The sequence below is a fragment of the Pelodiscus sinensis genome, chromosome 18, assembly GCF_052426305.1.
Source record: "Pelodiscus sinensis isolate ZL-2025 chromosome 18, ASM5242630v1, whole genome shotgun sequence".
In the NCBI taxonomy this organism is placed as follows: domain Eukaryota; kingdom Metazoa; phylum Chordata; order Testudines; family Trionychidae; genus Pelodiscus; species Pelodiscus sinensis.
The window spans coordinates 30,136,668-30,152,064 of NC_143069.1; the positions used below are offsets into that span (position 1 = coordinate 30,136,668).

A 15,397-nucleotide genomic window follows, 5' to 3' on the forward strand; every position below is an offset into this window, starting at 1 on the left:
TGTACCAGGGATGTGTTGCTTCTTACCTAGGGACATTTATGGGGTGTGTGCGTAAGGAAATGGGGAGTGAAGCATGAGGCCTGGATGCAGGAGTTGTGCTCACAGCTGGGAGTTCGCTGAATACTGTCCATCTAAGGAGATGTCCTGCCCCGGCTCCAATATTTTGCATTCTCCTTCTGAGAGACAAACAGGTAACCACAAACGGGCCAGCAGACCGCAAGCTCCTGCAAACTGGGAGTGCTGGGGAAGTTAGCAATGAAGTGGCTACGCCATGGCTAAGCCGTTTGACCACATTTACATACAGGCATTAAGAAATAAGTGCTGCAAATCATGAATATTAATGCTTAATGCTTACCTATGAACACCGCAAACGCCTAATATGGATCGGGCCAGCCTTATTATAATCAAAGATCCAATATGATTCACCACCCTGTATTACCATATGGAATGGTATAAAATACCGTCCCTGCGTCCTATTTTTTTTGATTCGTTCGGTACTTGAGACAGTGTAAACGGAATCAGGACTCGCTTCGGATTGGCAGCGCTTTCCTCTCCTTCCGTCTCTGTCTCCAGCGGTCTCTGTAACCGGTAAGTATGGGCCATGCGGGGCTGGGGGTATGAGCCAGGCAGGGACTGAGGAAAATGAGTTTATTCTAACCGTCGTGCGCAGGATGTTGCCTGTATCAAATAATGTGTCTGGAGGCACGTCGACGCAGCAGGACTAACGCCGAAATGAGCTACGCAACTTGAGCTACGTCAATTGCGTAGCTGAAGTCGAAATAGCGTATTTTGGCTTTGGGCTCTGTCTACACAGCAGGATGCCCGAGAAAGAACGCTCTTCCCCCGACTTTCCTTGTCAGCCGAGGGATGTAAATTAGACGTTTTGAAAGTGCAAATGAAGCGGAGATTTAAATATCCCGCCCTTCATATGCATAATCGCGTCGCGGCGCTGTTTTGAACCAGCGCCATGTCGAAAGTGAAACCGCGGTTTAGATGCAGATTTTCTGACAACGGGGCGCTTTTTGGGAAGATCCTGTACTCCTCATTTTTTCATATTGAAATCCCCGCTTCATTTTCACATTCGAGACGTCTAATTTACATCCCTCTGCCGACAGAGGGGTGTCGTTCAGACGTCGCCTAGGTTGAAATAACTGCTTGCTGGGTAGAACGTACCCTGGGTGTGTTTCACCAGCTTCTCTGTTAACTTACAGCAGCTGCCTAGGAAAAGAACCTGTTATTGTCCTTGCCCCAAGAGAGAGCTTCATGCCCCTTCCTGCCCATGGAAATGCTGATGACTCCTCCGCTGCCTGCTGCCCCATGGAGACCCATATGGTCCCTCTTCCACCTCTCCTGTCGATAGCACAGCATGGGCTGGGGGATGTAGGTCGGGGGAGGGGCTCTGGGTTTGTGCCCAGGGCTGGGGGTCACTGACACTGCGGAGATGCCAGGACGGATGCTCAAGACCAGACTCCTTCTTCTCTGCCAGTATTCAAATATCCAACGTCCTGCTCTCTTCCCCCAAACCCTGGTGTCTGTGGCCCACAGCAACCATCCGACAGCCTCTCCTGTTTGACAATGTTCCCTCTATTAATTTTCCCCACCCAAAGTTCAGAATAAATTTTATTATGTGCACCTAGGTGCATGCACCACCACTAAAAACACAGGCTGCTGGCTGTGGGCGCTCTGCTAATCAGCTGGGGGGCATTGGAATCATCCCAGGTGACTGCCCAGGTGCTCAGCTTAAGGGGAACACGGACGGTTGATTAGGACAGAAGTAGAGGGGCCTCGCCCTTCCTGGCTGCAGTCCCCACATCTCTTCCCTCCTGCCCCTGTAGGCCCAGGGGAGTCCCCTCTGCATCCCACCTACCCTGCACGATGGAGCATCCGCTGAATCGTCCCTACTCCCCATGTCCCCAGTGTCCTCGGGGTCCCTCGGTTATGCTGATAAGACGCACCCGGGAAAAGGCAATACGCCATGTTCACTGAGGACACAAAGGCGCACACGCACACACATCCTCTGCCACGGATGGTATAGTTATCAGCCAGTTGCTCTCATTAGCCCGGTGGGCTAATTGTGAGGGAAGAACCAGGTTCCTGTCTGGTAATGGCAGGACAAATCCGGCTCTTACGGGAAAGCCGCCCCCTTTTGTAATCACCAAATCCTAGAACACTAGGACGGGAAGGGGCCTCGAGAGGTCATCGAGTCCAGTCCCCTGCCCTCACGGCAGGACCAAGCACCGTCTAGGTCCGTGGTCACCAACCCATCGATTAGGAGGCGTTCAGGCCCCCCCCAATTCCTCCCACCCCCGGGAAGCCCCACTACCTCCCGCCAGTGACTATGGAGGTCGTGCCGGCTTCCCGTGGGGTGCACAGAAGTCCGGCAGCTGCGCGCCACTTCTGGGGTTTCTGGAAGTGCACTGCCTGCTCCCCTCCTCCAGCTCTGTGGCGTGCTGGGGACTTGCTGTGCGGGGGGCGGGGGGAGGAAGGAGGAGTCCTTGGGAGAGGTGTGCAACGGGGCTTCCTTCCTCCACGGGGGAGGGGGGGTCAGCCCCGAGGGGGGTGCATGCGTGGGCTTCCCTGCTCCGCGGGAGGGTGAAGTCGGGCCCGGAGGCGTGCGACAGGGCTTCCCTCCTCGGGGAGGGGGGGGGGGGGGGATCCTGGGAGGAATTGGGGTTTTTTTTGCATCTCCCTTGTGTGGCCCCAGCTGACTTTTCTGTGGGGCAGTGACCCCGGATTCAAAACAGGTTCCCCACCCCTCTCAGAAATAAAGACAATGCAGAAACCTTTTGTGTTTGACACAGTATTTTATTTAAAAATGAAGCCTGGCCAACAAACCCCCAACTGGGGCCAAGCCCCCATCTGCCCACAGCATCATGATACACCTGCACTCCCCCTTCCTCCAGACCCTACATCTGAGCGTATCATAGACTGGAACCCCCTGCCCTGAGCCCCTCACACACCCCAACCCAAATTCCTGAACCTTCATACCTGTGGCTTGCTTAGTACCCTAACCCTACATCTGACCCCAACACTGCCTGGCTTGGAGCCCCCTCCCCGAACCAGCGTCCCCTTCTCCACCTCCTTCTGCGTCCAGGTTTCCTCCCAGAGCTTGCACCTCTCACCCCTTCCCACACCCAAATCCCTCATTCCCACCCCGGAGCCTGCACATCCTGTCTCAACCCAGCGAGGGTCCGGCTAGACTGCAGGAGTTTTTCTGGATTCCGGAGCTACCCCAGAAAATCTCTTCTGCGTCCAGGGATGTGTTTGCTCTTCACTTCTTTTAGTGGAAGAGCAAACATGCTCTTTTGGTCACCCCATATTCCTCTTTCCACAAGGAATAAGGGGGCTTCCAAAAGAAGGGGTTTTTCTGACATTTGGTCCAGTCTAGACAGGCCAAATGTTGGACAAACCTCTTCCTCCAGAAGAATTAAAAAAAAAGAAAAGAAAAAAGCAGCAGTGTAAGGGTTGGGGTCACAGGCTGGTCTCAGCCCCTTGTGTTAATCCAGAATCAGTCCTGTTTGCACTGGGGGCAGGGCGGGGTTCTGATCTCAGCCCCTTGTGTTAATCCAGAATCAGTCCTGTTTGCACTGGGAGCGGGGCAGAGTTCTGATCTCCGCCCACCCCTAGATACCTTTCCACAGTATCCTTCCTAGACAGTCACTTCTCATTCTGTGTGTGTGACAGGGATTGTTCCTTCCTAAGTGGAGCACTTTGCATTTGTCCTTATTAAAATTCATCCATTTACCTCAGACCATTTTTCCAGTTTGTCCAGATCATTATGAATTATGACCCATCCTCCAAAGAACTTGCAACCCCTCCCAGCTTGGTATCATCTGCAAACTTATTAAGCATCCTCTCTATGCCATTATCCAAATTGTTGAAGATATTGAACAGAACGGCTGTGTCTAGACTGGCAAGTTTTTCCGGAAAATCAGCCGCTTTTCCAGAAAGACTTGCAAGCTGTCTACACTGGCCTCTTGAATTTCCGGAAAAGCACTGACGATCTCATGTAAGATCGTCAGTGATTTTCCGGAAATACTATGCTGCTCCCGTTCGGGCAAAAGTCGTTTTCCGAAAGACTTTTGCACAAAAGGGCCAGTGTAGACATCATAGTGCTGTTTTCCGCAAAAAAGCCCCGATCACGAAAATGGCGATCGGGGCTTTTTTGCGGAAAAGTGCGTCTAGATTGGCCACGGACGCTTTTCCGCAAAAAGTGCTTTTCCAGAAAAGCGTCCTGCCAATCTAGACGCGCTTTTCCGAAAATGCTTTTAACGGAAAACTTTTCAGTTAAAAGCATTTCCGGAAAATCATGCCAGTGTAGACATAGCCAATAGGTCCCAAAACAGACCCTTACAGTATCTCACTTGTTATGCCTCTCCAGCAGGATTGTGAACCATTAATAACTACTCTCGGAAAACGGTTTTCCAGCCAGTTAGGCACCCACCTTATAGTAGCCCCATGTAAGTTGTATTTGCCTAATTTATTGATAAGAAGATCATGCCAGACCATATCAAATGCCTTACTAAAGTCCAGGTATACCACGTCCACCTCTTTTCTCTTACCTGCAAGACTTGTTATCCAATCAAAGAAAGTTTTCATGGTCCTTCCCCATTAGGATAGGTGGGTGTTGCATGGTCAGGCTGTTTTTCTGATGGATGTGTGTTTCCATGGTTGTTCTTCTTTCACCTTCTCTTCTTTATTCTGCCAGGCTAAGCTGGCATGAATATCTTGTTCCTATTGACAAAAGCTCACCCTTTCCCGCAGGCTAGATCTACACTGCAACACTATTTTGGGATACTGGAGTCTCCCGAAAGAGCTATCCCAAACTACCCAGCAGCCTGTTATTTCAGGCTTGCTATTCCTCCGACCCTGTAAGCCTCATTCCACGAGGAGTAAGGGGGTTTCAGAACAGCGCTTTATTTCAAAATTGACAAAATAAATGATTTTGAAATGGCATCAAAATAAGATACACAATTTGCGTCGCTTAAATTGTGCCGCTTATTTTGAGTTGCAGGGCTGTGTTGATGCACCCTCTACCTGGGTTGCCAATCTGCCCTCTGTTGTTACGCATTCTAGTCTGTTGTTCAGTATCCCTGGTTCATAGACTCATATAATCCCAGGGCTGGAAGAGACCTCAGGAGGTCATCGAGTCCAGCCCCCTGCCCAAAGCAGGACCAATCCCAACTCAATCATCCCAGCCAGGGCTTTGTCAAGCCGAGACTTAAAAACCTTTAGGGATGGAGATTCCACCCCCTCCCTAGGGAACCCAGCCCAGCGCTTCACCACCCTCCTAGGCTGTGTCTAGACTGCAGGGTTTTTTCAAAAAAAGTAGCCTTTTTTTGAAAAAACTTCACCTGTGTCTAGACTACAGCCGCGTTCTTTCGAAATTAAATCAAAAGAACGCGGCTTTTCTTTCGATGGCGGTACTCCTCATTTCACGAGGAAGAACGCCTTTTTTGGAAAGTGCTCTTTCGAAAAAAGGCGTTCTTGAATGCAAACAGGGTTTTTTCGAAAAAGAGCATCCAGACTGCCTGGGTGCTCTCTTTCGAAAAAGCGGCTTGCTTTTTTGAAAGTACTGCTTGCAGTCTAGATGCTCTTTTTCCAAAGAGGCTTTTTCGAAAGTATCTTTCGAAAAAGCCTCTTTCGAAAGAGGCTTGCAGTCTAGACGCAGCCCTAGGGAAAAAGTTTTTCCTAATGTCCAACCTACACCTCTCCCACTGTAACTTGAGACCATTGCTCCTTGTTCTGCCATCCGTCACTACTGTGAACAGCCTCTCTCCAGCCTCTTTGGAACCTCCCTTCAGGAAGTTGAAGGCTGCTTTCAAATCCCCCTCCCCCCCCCCCCGACACTCTTCTCTTCTGTAGACTAAATAAGCCCAAATCCCTCAGCCTCTCCTTGTAGGTCATATGCTCCAGCCCCCTCATCACTTTGGTCGCCCTCCACTGGAGCCTCTCCAATGCATCCACATCCTTTCTGTAGTGGGGGGCCCAGAACTGGACACAATACTGCAGATGTGGCCTCCCCAGAGTCGAATAAAGAGGAATAATCACTTCTCTGGATCAGCTGCTAGAAGTGGACCTCATCTTCCCTCACTGAATTAACCTTGTTATCTCTAGCCTTACTCTTGCCTGCATATTTATGCCTGCCTCTGGAAATTTCCACTACATGCCTCTGATGAAGTGGGACTTTGCCTACAAAAGCTTAGGGTCCAATAAATCTGTTATATGTCTACACTACAGTGCTAATTCAAACTAACTTATTTCGAATTAGTTAATTCGAAATAAGCTAATTCGAAATAACGCATCTAGACCCAAAAACTAATTCGAACTAGCGTTTTGCTAATTCAAACTAGCGCGTCCACGCTGATTGGACACTGGGTCGCATTTAAGGGCAGCTGAAACCGGTCCTGGCAGGGCATCAGGTCAGTAGTTGCTTTGTGTGGCTGCTGTCTGAGGCTATCTGAGGCTCGAGCTTAAAGGGACCCCCCTGGACAGCTGGTTCTCAGCTTTTCCCCTTGCTTGCCAACCTCGCCGAGGGACAGCAAAGCGTTTTCCTCTCCGCCTCCTGTGTCAGTGGTTCCCATTGCGGACGCCGCCGCAGTCGGCACCATGGAGCCAGAGCTCGCCCTGGGCATTCTGCTCCAGTTTTTGGACTTGCTACTGCAAGCCTGCCAGCAATGGCTGGAGGCTGCCTGGCACCATCTGGTGCACGTCAGCCCCCTGCCTCTCCCCCTGGCCTCCCTGGGGGCCATGGAAGAGCTGCAGTAGTGCCCGGACACTAGAGTGCCCCGCCGCATCTGGCGTCTGGACACCAGCAGCGACTGGTGGGACCGCATCATCCTGGAGCACTGGGGAGACCAACAGTGGACCCAGAACTTCAGGATGAAGGACACCTTCCTGGAGCTCTGCGAGTGGCTCGCCCCTGCACTGCAGCGATGGGACACTCGCATGAGGCCCGCCATCCCCCTCCAGAAGCGTGTGGCCATCGCCCTCTAGAAGCTCTCCTCACTGGACAGCTACCGATCCGTGAGGAACCAGTTCGGCGTGGGGAAATCCACCGTCGGAGCAGTGCTCATGCAGGTACGGCACACACCGGCCACTGGGCTGGGGGCTCAGGGGGGCTGCAAGGAGGGGATGGGCCGCCCCAGGAAAAATGGGGGGGGGGAGGAGGTGAAAGTGCCCCACACGGGAGGGTTCGCGCTGTCCCAGCTGTACTACACACTGCCCACAGCGGCCAGGATCACAGCTGGGGTTGCATCTGGGATGTGGGGCACTGCCAGGGAACGAACACTCCCCTGCCACCTGGGCACCCCAGTGATTCACAGTTTGCTGTGTCTCTCTGCAGGTGGTCAAGGCCATCAACAGGGTGCTTCTCCGCAGGGTGGTCCGCCTCACCGACCCGGACGCCGTCATCCGGGCGTTCGGCGCCCTCAGCTTCCCCAACTGCGGGGGGGCCATCGATGGATGCATATCCCCATCTGTGCCCCAGAACACCAGGCCTTCCAGTACATCAACCGGAAGGGGTACTTCTCCGTCCCCCTGCAGGCCGTGTCTGACCACAGGGGCCAGTTCACGGACATTAATGTGGGCTGGTCTGGCAAGGCACACAATGCCAGGGTGTACTGGAACTCCTCCGTGTGCCAGAGGCTGCAGGCTGGGACCTTCTTCCCCGACCGCCACATCAGGGTCGGGGACGTAGACATGTCCGTGTGCCTGGTGGGGAATGTGGCCTACCCCCTACAGCCCTGGCTAATTAAGCCCTACATGGGACACCTCAACCCCTCCAGGCAGGCCTTCAATGCCAGGCTCACCAGGGCCCGCATTGTGGTGGATGGGGCCTTCGGATGCCTGAAACCCCGATTCCAGTGCCTCCTCACCCGCCTCGACCTCACCGACCACAATATCCCTCCCGTGGTGGCAGCATGTTGTGTGCTGCACAATTTGTGCGAGCAGAAGGGGGAGGCTTTCCTGCCAGCCTGGATGGCTGAGGCTGACCGCATGGCTGGCCAGTACGCGCGGCCCCGCACCGCCGCCATCCGGGAGGCCCAGCGGGGGGCCGTCCAGATCCAGGAAGACCTGTGGGAGAGCTTCCAGGTGGAGGAGGACTGAACTCTCCCTGCATGCCCCACTGGGGCCTTCTTCCACCCTCCCCCACTTCCCCTTTCCCCTCCCTAACCCTTCTTCCTAATGTAAAATAAAAACACCTGTTTTGCCAGAAAAACCTCTATTTATTTTACATAACTGGGGTTGGGGGAGGGAGGGAAAGGGGAGGGGGAAACCTGGGAGGAGGGAGCTGGAAGGGGGAGGAAAGGAAGGGAAAGCTCAGGGTTGGGGGTCCTGCTGGCTCTGCCGTCTCGCAGCACTGTGCGTGTGGGGGCGTTGGGGGGGGAGCGGGTGTGGAGGGTGGGGCAGGAGGGATGGGGGATGCGGAGGAAGCAGGAGGGGGCGCAGGGGTGGGAGGAGGAGTGAGAGCTGGGGCGGCTGCAGGAGTTGGAGCAGGAGGAGGCAGGAACCTGTCAACCAGGGTCTGGAGGTGACCTTGGAGGGCACGGCTCTGCTCCTTCAGCACCTCCACACTCCGCTGCCGCAGCCACAGATCCTCCCGGACCCAGTGCTCCTGGGTGCGGAGCTGGTGTTCAAGTAGCCGCAGGTGCCACCACTGGTAGTCTTCCAGGTTCCTGGCGCGCCTGCTGGCCCGGGCGTGGGCGGCTGTTGCAGGTGGAGTGGTGCACCCTGCAGTCCCAGGTGCTGCAGCTGTGGTGAAACAAGAGCAGTGGTCAGTTCTCCCTGGGGACACAGTGGGTGAAACCCAGCCCCCCTCTGCAAGGCCAGGGCCCCTGCATGACACCCAGCTGCTGCTCCATGGTGAGCAAGGCCCAGGCGCATGGTCCCTGGGCTCCCTCTCCACCCAGCCCCATACACATAAGGAAAGCATGATGGCACTCACATGTGGAGCCCTCCCCGGCCTCAGAGGACACAACCGATGTGCTCTGTAGGATGCCTCGGGGGTCCTGGGTCCTGGGCAGTCTCCCTGCAGGCTCCTGGCTCTCGGCGTCCTCTTCCTCCTCCGTGTTCAGGACGGGTCCCTCTGCCCCGGGGTCGATCACCACCCAGGGGGCATGGACTGCATGAGCCCCCAGGATGTGGTCCAGGGCCTCATAATGAGGGCATGCCTCTGGGTCGGCCCCGGCTGGGAGGCCCGGGAGTAGGCCTGCCGCAAGTCTTTAATCTTGCAGCAGACCTGATCCTGGGTCCACATGTGGCCTCTGGTGGCCAGGTTGTCAGCCATGCGGCAGTAGATGGCCGCATTCCTGTGGCTAGTGCAGAGATTGTGGACGTTCGAGGCCTCCCCCCAAACCTCGATGAGGTCTACAATCTCTGCACTAGACCAGGCAGGCACCCACCTCTTGCGGCCCCGGGCAGGCTCCTGGGAGCCGCCAGCCTGGTCCTTGGAAGAGGTGGAGGGCTGGGGGGCAGCGGGTGGCTGGCTCATCCCATGTCAGGTGCAGGGTATACTTGCTGGGTGCTGGCAGGCTTGCAACTGGTACGAGCACCATAGCCAGACCGTGCCCCTTTAAGGGCTCCGGGGCCGGGATGGGGGCAGAAGAGTTTCCCTGGTTTGGCCCAGAGTGGCCACCAGGGCAACCTGGGAAGGGCTAGCCTCCCACTAGTTCAAATTAAGTGGCTACACAGCCCTTAATTCGAACTTCTTAATTCGAACTAGACGTTAGTCCTCACAGAATGAGGTTCTTCTAGTGCGAATTAAGCGCTCAGCTAGTTCGAATTTAATTAAATTCGAAATAGCGGTTTGTATGTGTAGCCCCTATTAAAGTTAATTCGAACTAACGACTGTTAGTTCAAATTAACTTTGTAGTGTAGACATACCCTGAGTCTATAAGGTGCTACAGGACTCCTCCTCGTTTCTCTAGATCTTTTGGCAATGCTCCTCCTAATGCATCCTACCATGCCATTAACTCTCTTGGCTACAAGGCCCCACTGTTGACTCACATCCAGCTTCTCATCCACTGTAACCCCCAGGTCCTTTTCTGCAGAACTGCTACTTAGCGAGTCGGTCCCCAGCCTGTAACAACGCTTGGGATTCTTCCGCCCCAAGGGCAGGACTCTACACTTGTCCTTCTTGAACCTCATCAGATTTCTTTTGGCCCAATCCTCCAATTTGTTCAGGTCACTCTGGACCCTATCCCTGCCCTCCAGCATATCTACTTATCTACCCCTAACTTAGTGTCATCTGCAAACTTGCTCAGGGTGCAATCCATCCCCTCATCTGAGTTATTAATACAAATGTTGAACAAAACCAGTCCTAGAACAGATCTTTGGGGCATCCCACTTGAAACTGACCACCAGCCAGATGTTGAGCCCTTGATCACTACCTGTTGGGCCCGACAATCTAGCCAGCTTTCTATCCATCTTACAGTCCATTTATCCAAACCATGCTCCCTTAAATTACTGGCAAGAATATTGTGGGAGACCGTATCAAAAGCTTTGCTAAAGTCAAGGTATATCACATCCACTGTCTTCTCCATGTCCACAGAGCCAGTTACTTCATCATAGAAGCTAATCAGATTGGCCAGGCATGACTTGTCCTTGGTGAATCCATGCTGACTATTCCTGATCACTTTCCCCACTTCCAAGTGCTTCAAAATGGATTTCTTGAGGATCCCATCTATGATTTTTCCGGGGAAAGAAGTAAGGCTGGCTGGTCTGTAATTCCCTGCATTGTCCTTCTCTGTTTTAAAGATGGGTACTACATTTACCTTTTTCTGATCATCCGGGAGCTCTCCCGATTTCCGTGAGTTTTTAAAGATAATGGTTTTCACTGGTGTCCTTCATCCATACCGCTCACATATTCCTTACTCTCCCACACAACAAATACAAAAACAAGAATTATAAGCTTTTTTTTTTTTTTTAAAAAAAAGCAAATCATTTTATGTTTCCACTATATTCTATGATAATATCTACTTAAAAAGTAAAAACAAAATAATCAAAACCTATTTATGCAATACTTCTCAATCAAAGAATTCTAACTCATTTCTATAACAGCAACTACAACAATCTAAAGCTATTTCTACTTCAAAGAAATTAAAAAAAACATATTCAAACTTGGTACATTAAAACTAGAATGCTTAAAATATCATTACAAATAAGAAATAGGATTTTTTTCTACTAGACCTCTGCCTCCCATTCCTGTCAATAGCACGGCAGGGCTTGGGGGATGTGGGTTGAGGGTGTGTCTGGGTTTGTGCCCAGTGTCTGAGGGCACTGACACTGAGGGGTCTGTGCAGGTGCCAGGACGGATGGCCAGGGCCGGACTCCTGCTGCTGCCCCTTCTCCTCTGCTTCGGGCCAGAGACCACCGGGAGCATCGGGCTGGCTGCTCTCAGAGTGATCGTGGATCATGTTAATCTGTGAGTGACCATCTTGGCGTAGGGAATGGCCCTGGCTGTGTCCCTCCAGCTGGCAGGCTGCCCCAAGGGGTTAGGGGGCCCTACGGTACTTGGCTCTACCCAGACGCCACCTGAGAGCAGGGGGCTGCTACCATGCCAGGCTCCAGAGACACCGAAATGAGGGTCAAGAGCACCCAGCCTGGCAGGGATGCCCCGCCCCCTGCGTTAGCTCATGTCCCGCCTCCATTCTAGGGGTGATCCTGGCCGTTCTTATATTCCTTCTGGGGAATGTGGGGGGAGAAGGAGCCTGGAGCCGGGATGTTTTCTTTAGGGGCTATTCCTCCTTCTCCTCCTTTTGCTTGGCACCTGCCGGCTCACATGGTGACCTCTGGCCCCTCTGTGTCGTGCTCTTTCAGGAATGGGGGAGTTAACAAGCAATACGCCTTCGCGGCCACACTGCCCCACGGCATCTGCAGAAACCCCCAGGATGTGTCCACCTTTCTGCCCCTGACCCAGCTGGCAGAAATGAGACGGAGCATTCGCCAGTTTGGAGACCTGTACAACCCGCCCCATGGGAACATCGTGGCCGCCCGGCCGAAGAACGTGGTCACCCCCCAGAGGAACTACACAGAGCACAGCGAGTGGCGCCTGCTCTCCGGCACAAGGAGTCTCGTGGCCCAGCTGAAAAACAGGACCTACGGCCAGAACAGCTGCCTCATCTTATTCAGCTTCAACTCGCCCTGCTCCACCAAGTGCCTGCGCCAGGCCGGGCGGGACAACATTGTGCAGATGACCAGTGACGCCTTCCACCCCCTCGACAACAACTACAAGGCCTTTGTCTTCCAGCAAATATTCGACTACGACCTGAAGCCGGAAGTGACCTGCCAGGGTCTGCTGGGTGCCTGGCACCGGCTGCGCGACGTCCCCTTGCTGCGCTGTGACAACAACGGCTGCAGGGACTGCGCGGCGGCGGCACCTCAGAACCACCCCTGCCTGGCGGGGAAGAGGTAAATGATGGAGCGGAACTGGGAACCTGTCACCTGCTAAGATACCATAAATTACTATATATAGCCTGCGAGTTAAACCCTTTTTTACAAACCCCGCCCTGCAGCGTATACATGTCCGCGTCTTATATAAATCGATTTTTACTCCAGGAGCATCAGTTCCCCTAAGTGGCTCTGCCCCCCATTAGAACTGATGAGCTTCCAGCGCGTCTGCGCTGCGCTTTGCATTCTCCCCACACAGAGGAGGGTGGGTGGCACCTGGTTGCGGCTGTGCAGGGCACAAGTGTGGCTCCCCTCCGGCAGGCCGGCCAGCTCGCCGACAGCAGGATGGCCGTGGCCTTGTGTCTGCTCTCTACGCACTGCTGCTCAAGTGCCTGGGGCTGCTGTAGAAGTCTCTGCGGGTTATACACGTCCGCGGGTAGTCTATAATTTTTTTTACACAGGATAGAAAAATCTCCGGTAATACAAGGGTGCGGGTTATATATGGATGCGGGTTGTATACGCTAATTTATGGTATATCTTTCCTTTACTCTCCTATCCTTTTCTTGATATATTTAATAGTATGCCAGTAGTGCAAGGCCGGCAGGACCTCATGTATCCTGTATGAATCAGGCTTAGCAAGAGCGGTGTGATAAATACAGGGCTAAGACTGATTTCTTTTATTTTTTGTGTTTTTCTTGACAGATGCATTGCGAAAGGGTTGTGAAAGGCCTTTGCAAGTAAACTTACAGTTGATTCATGACCATTACTCAATATTGCAGGAATAAACGTAAGTCAAATCTGCGAAGTGCAGCAAAACTTGAGAGAACAGCTTTCCTGGTACCTAACTGCAACATTTCCAGCCCTTTTCTTCGTTCTGGAAATCAGTCCAAGAATCATAGAATACTAGAACTGGAAGGAATCGCGACAGGTCATCGACTCCAGTCTCCTGTCCTCACAGCAAGATCAAGTACAGCAAGATCGATTAAGGGGTACTCGAGAGAAGTCTGGGGGGAGGGTAAGTCAACACAACTGAAATGTGGAGACAACTGAATTTTTGTTGTAAGTTTCACAGCGCTTTATTATTTTTGTACTTTTTACTCCCAAAAATTTCATCGCCCGCCTGGCTACGATTAAGTTGTTGAAACAAATGTGTTGCAACAGTAGAAAAAAAATGTGTGTGTGAAAACTATACGTAGTGGAGGTACTTACACATTTTTGTATAGGGATACTTTATAAAAAACGGTTGAGAAACACTGATCTAGCCCATCCCTGACAGGTGTCTGTCTAACCTGCTTTTAAATATCTCCAGGGATGGTGAGTCCACAACCTCCCTAGGCAACTTATTCCAGTGTTTAACCACCCTGACAAGTAGAAAGTTTTTCCTAATGTCCAACCTAAACTTCCCTTGCTGCACTTTAAGCCGATTGCTTCTTGCCCTGTCCTCGGAGGCTTTGGGCTTGTTCCATTCTGTGGGTGCCGCTTTTTGCCAAATCTCTGCCTTGCGATTGCTGCCAATAAAGCTTGAGAGCATCCTGCAGCCTCACGTCTCTGTGTGTCCAGGTCTCCCATCTCTGTCCATATGCTAGGGGGGGTCTCATTTCATCCCCTGAGGGTGCTGGATCTCCAAAGGCTGCTCCTCATCAGGGCTGGTTCCCTGCTAGCAGCCTATGGCACAGATTGAGTTGTACTGGGTCCAGGAGTTCCTCTCTCCACCTCTAGAATTCCCATCCCCACTCCCTGGGTGGGGATCCCCTGAGCAGACAGCCCGGATCCCCAGGGATGGGGCACAGAGCTCGCAATGGGGGACAGAGCCCCCAGCCCCACGCTCTGCTCCCCTAGCCAACAGGAGCTGCGCAGATAATCCTGAAATTTGCTGTGGTGCAAGGGGGGCTAGAGTCAGGTAAGTGACCCACATTTGGAGCTCTTTCACCATGGGGTTCCCAAGGCACAGCCCATCCATGACCAGCTTCTCTTCTGGTTAATTTGGCTGAGGTGGAAGTCCTACGTGCACATCACCCCAATATGCCGAATCAATGGACTCCAACTTGTGGGGCAAATTGGTGTGGTATATATCCCCTCGGCAGGGGCCAGTCTGATGGGATGCCACCCACTGGCTCCAGATGATGTGAGCTGAGCCATATGGCAGAAAAGTTCTCCGGGGACTCTCATCCAGGCAGACCGAGTCAGCCACAGTTTGAAGCTCAGGCCTCCTGTACTATTGCTGAAGTTATAGTGAATGAGGTGCCCCGGCCTCAGGTAGTTTTTTTTATATATTCATTACTGCTGTGGAAAGGCAGACGGTGAAGAGCTTCAAAAGGGTTTCGCAAAACAAAGTCACCGGGCCCCAGAATGGCAAATGAAATAGACAAAGGCTAAGAAATGCAGAATGGAAAACAATCCCCACGTGTAAACTGTTGGCGACTGAATTGGCTTTTACCACTCGAGAGAGATCTCGGAGTCACTGGGGATCGTTCTCTGAAAACATCCACTCAATGGGCCACAACAGCCAGAAAAGCAAATGCAGGTGGCTACCGACTTGCGACGCGATTGGTTCCTGGGGAAGCGTCACAAGTTGGGGGTGTCATAACTCGAACCCTTATTGACAATAGGTGCCGTGCACTGTCGTAAATGTGGGCCGAGGACGTAAGTCGGGGGGTTTTGGCCCCTTCCGCACTTACAGAAATGGTCGTCCGTGCGGGGGAGGAGGGTCACAACTCCCCTTACAGTGGATGAGAAGCTGGACATGAGTCAACAGAGCGCCCTTGTAGCCAAGAAGGCTAATGGCATATTAGGGTGCGTTAGGAGGAGCATTGCCAGCAGATCCAGAGATGTCATTATTCCCCTTTATTCGGCTCTGGTGAGGCCACATCTGGAGTATTGTGTCCAGTTCTGGGCCCCCCACTACAGGAAGGAGGTGGACGCATTGGAGAGGGTCCAGTGGAGGGCAACCAAAATGATTAGGAGGCTGGAGCACATGACCTATGAGGCGAGGCTGAGGGAATTGGGT

At 52.8% G+C, this 15,397-nt stretch overlaps 1 protein-coding gene across 2 annotated transcripts; it reads left to right on the forward strand.

Moving 5' to 3' along the window:
- Nucleotides 1-57: 57 nt before the first annotated feature.
- LOC149523359 (uncharacterized) lies at nt 58-13,922 on the forward strand. 2 transcript variants are annotated; one of them, XM_089770052.1, is made up of 4 exons: nt 58-588; nt 11,304-11,425; nt 11,821-12,411; nt 13,093-13,922. In XM_089770052.1, exons 2-4 carry the CDS (start codon nt 11,316-11,318, stop codon nt 13,112-13,114), a joined length of 723 nt encoding a protein of 240 aa, XP_089626178.1. In that variant the 5' UTR covers nt 58-588; nt 11,304-11,315; the 3' UTR covers nt 13,115-13,922. The 2 variants fall into 2 exon arrangements, with proteins under 2 accessions (XP_089626178.1, XP_089626177.1); XM_089770051.1 differs by lacking the exon at nt 58-588 and having other exon boundaries at nt 11,285-12,411.
- Nucleotides 13,923-15,397: the final 1,475 nt, after the last annotated feature.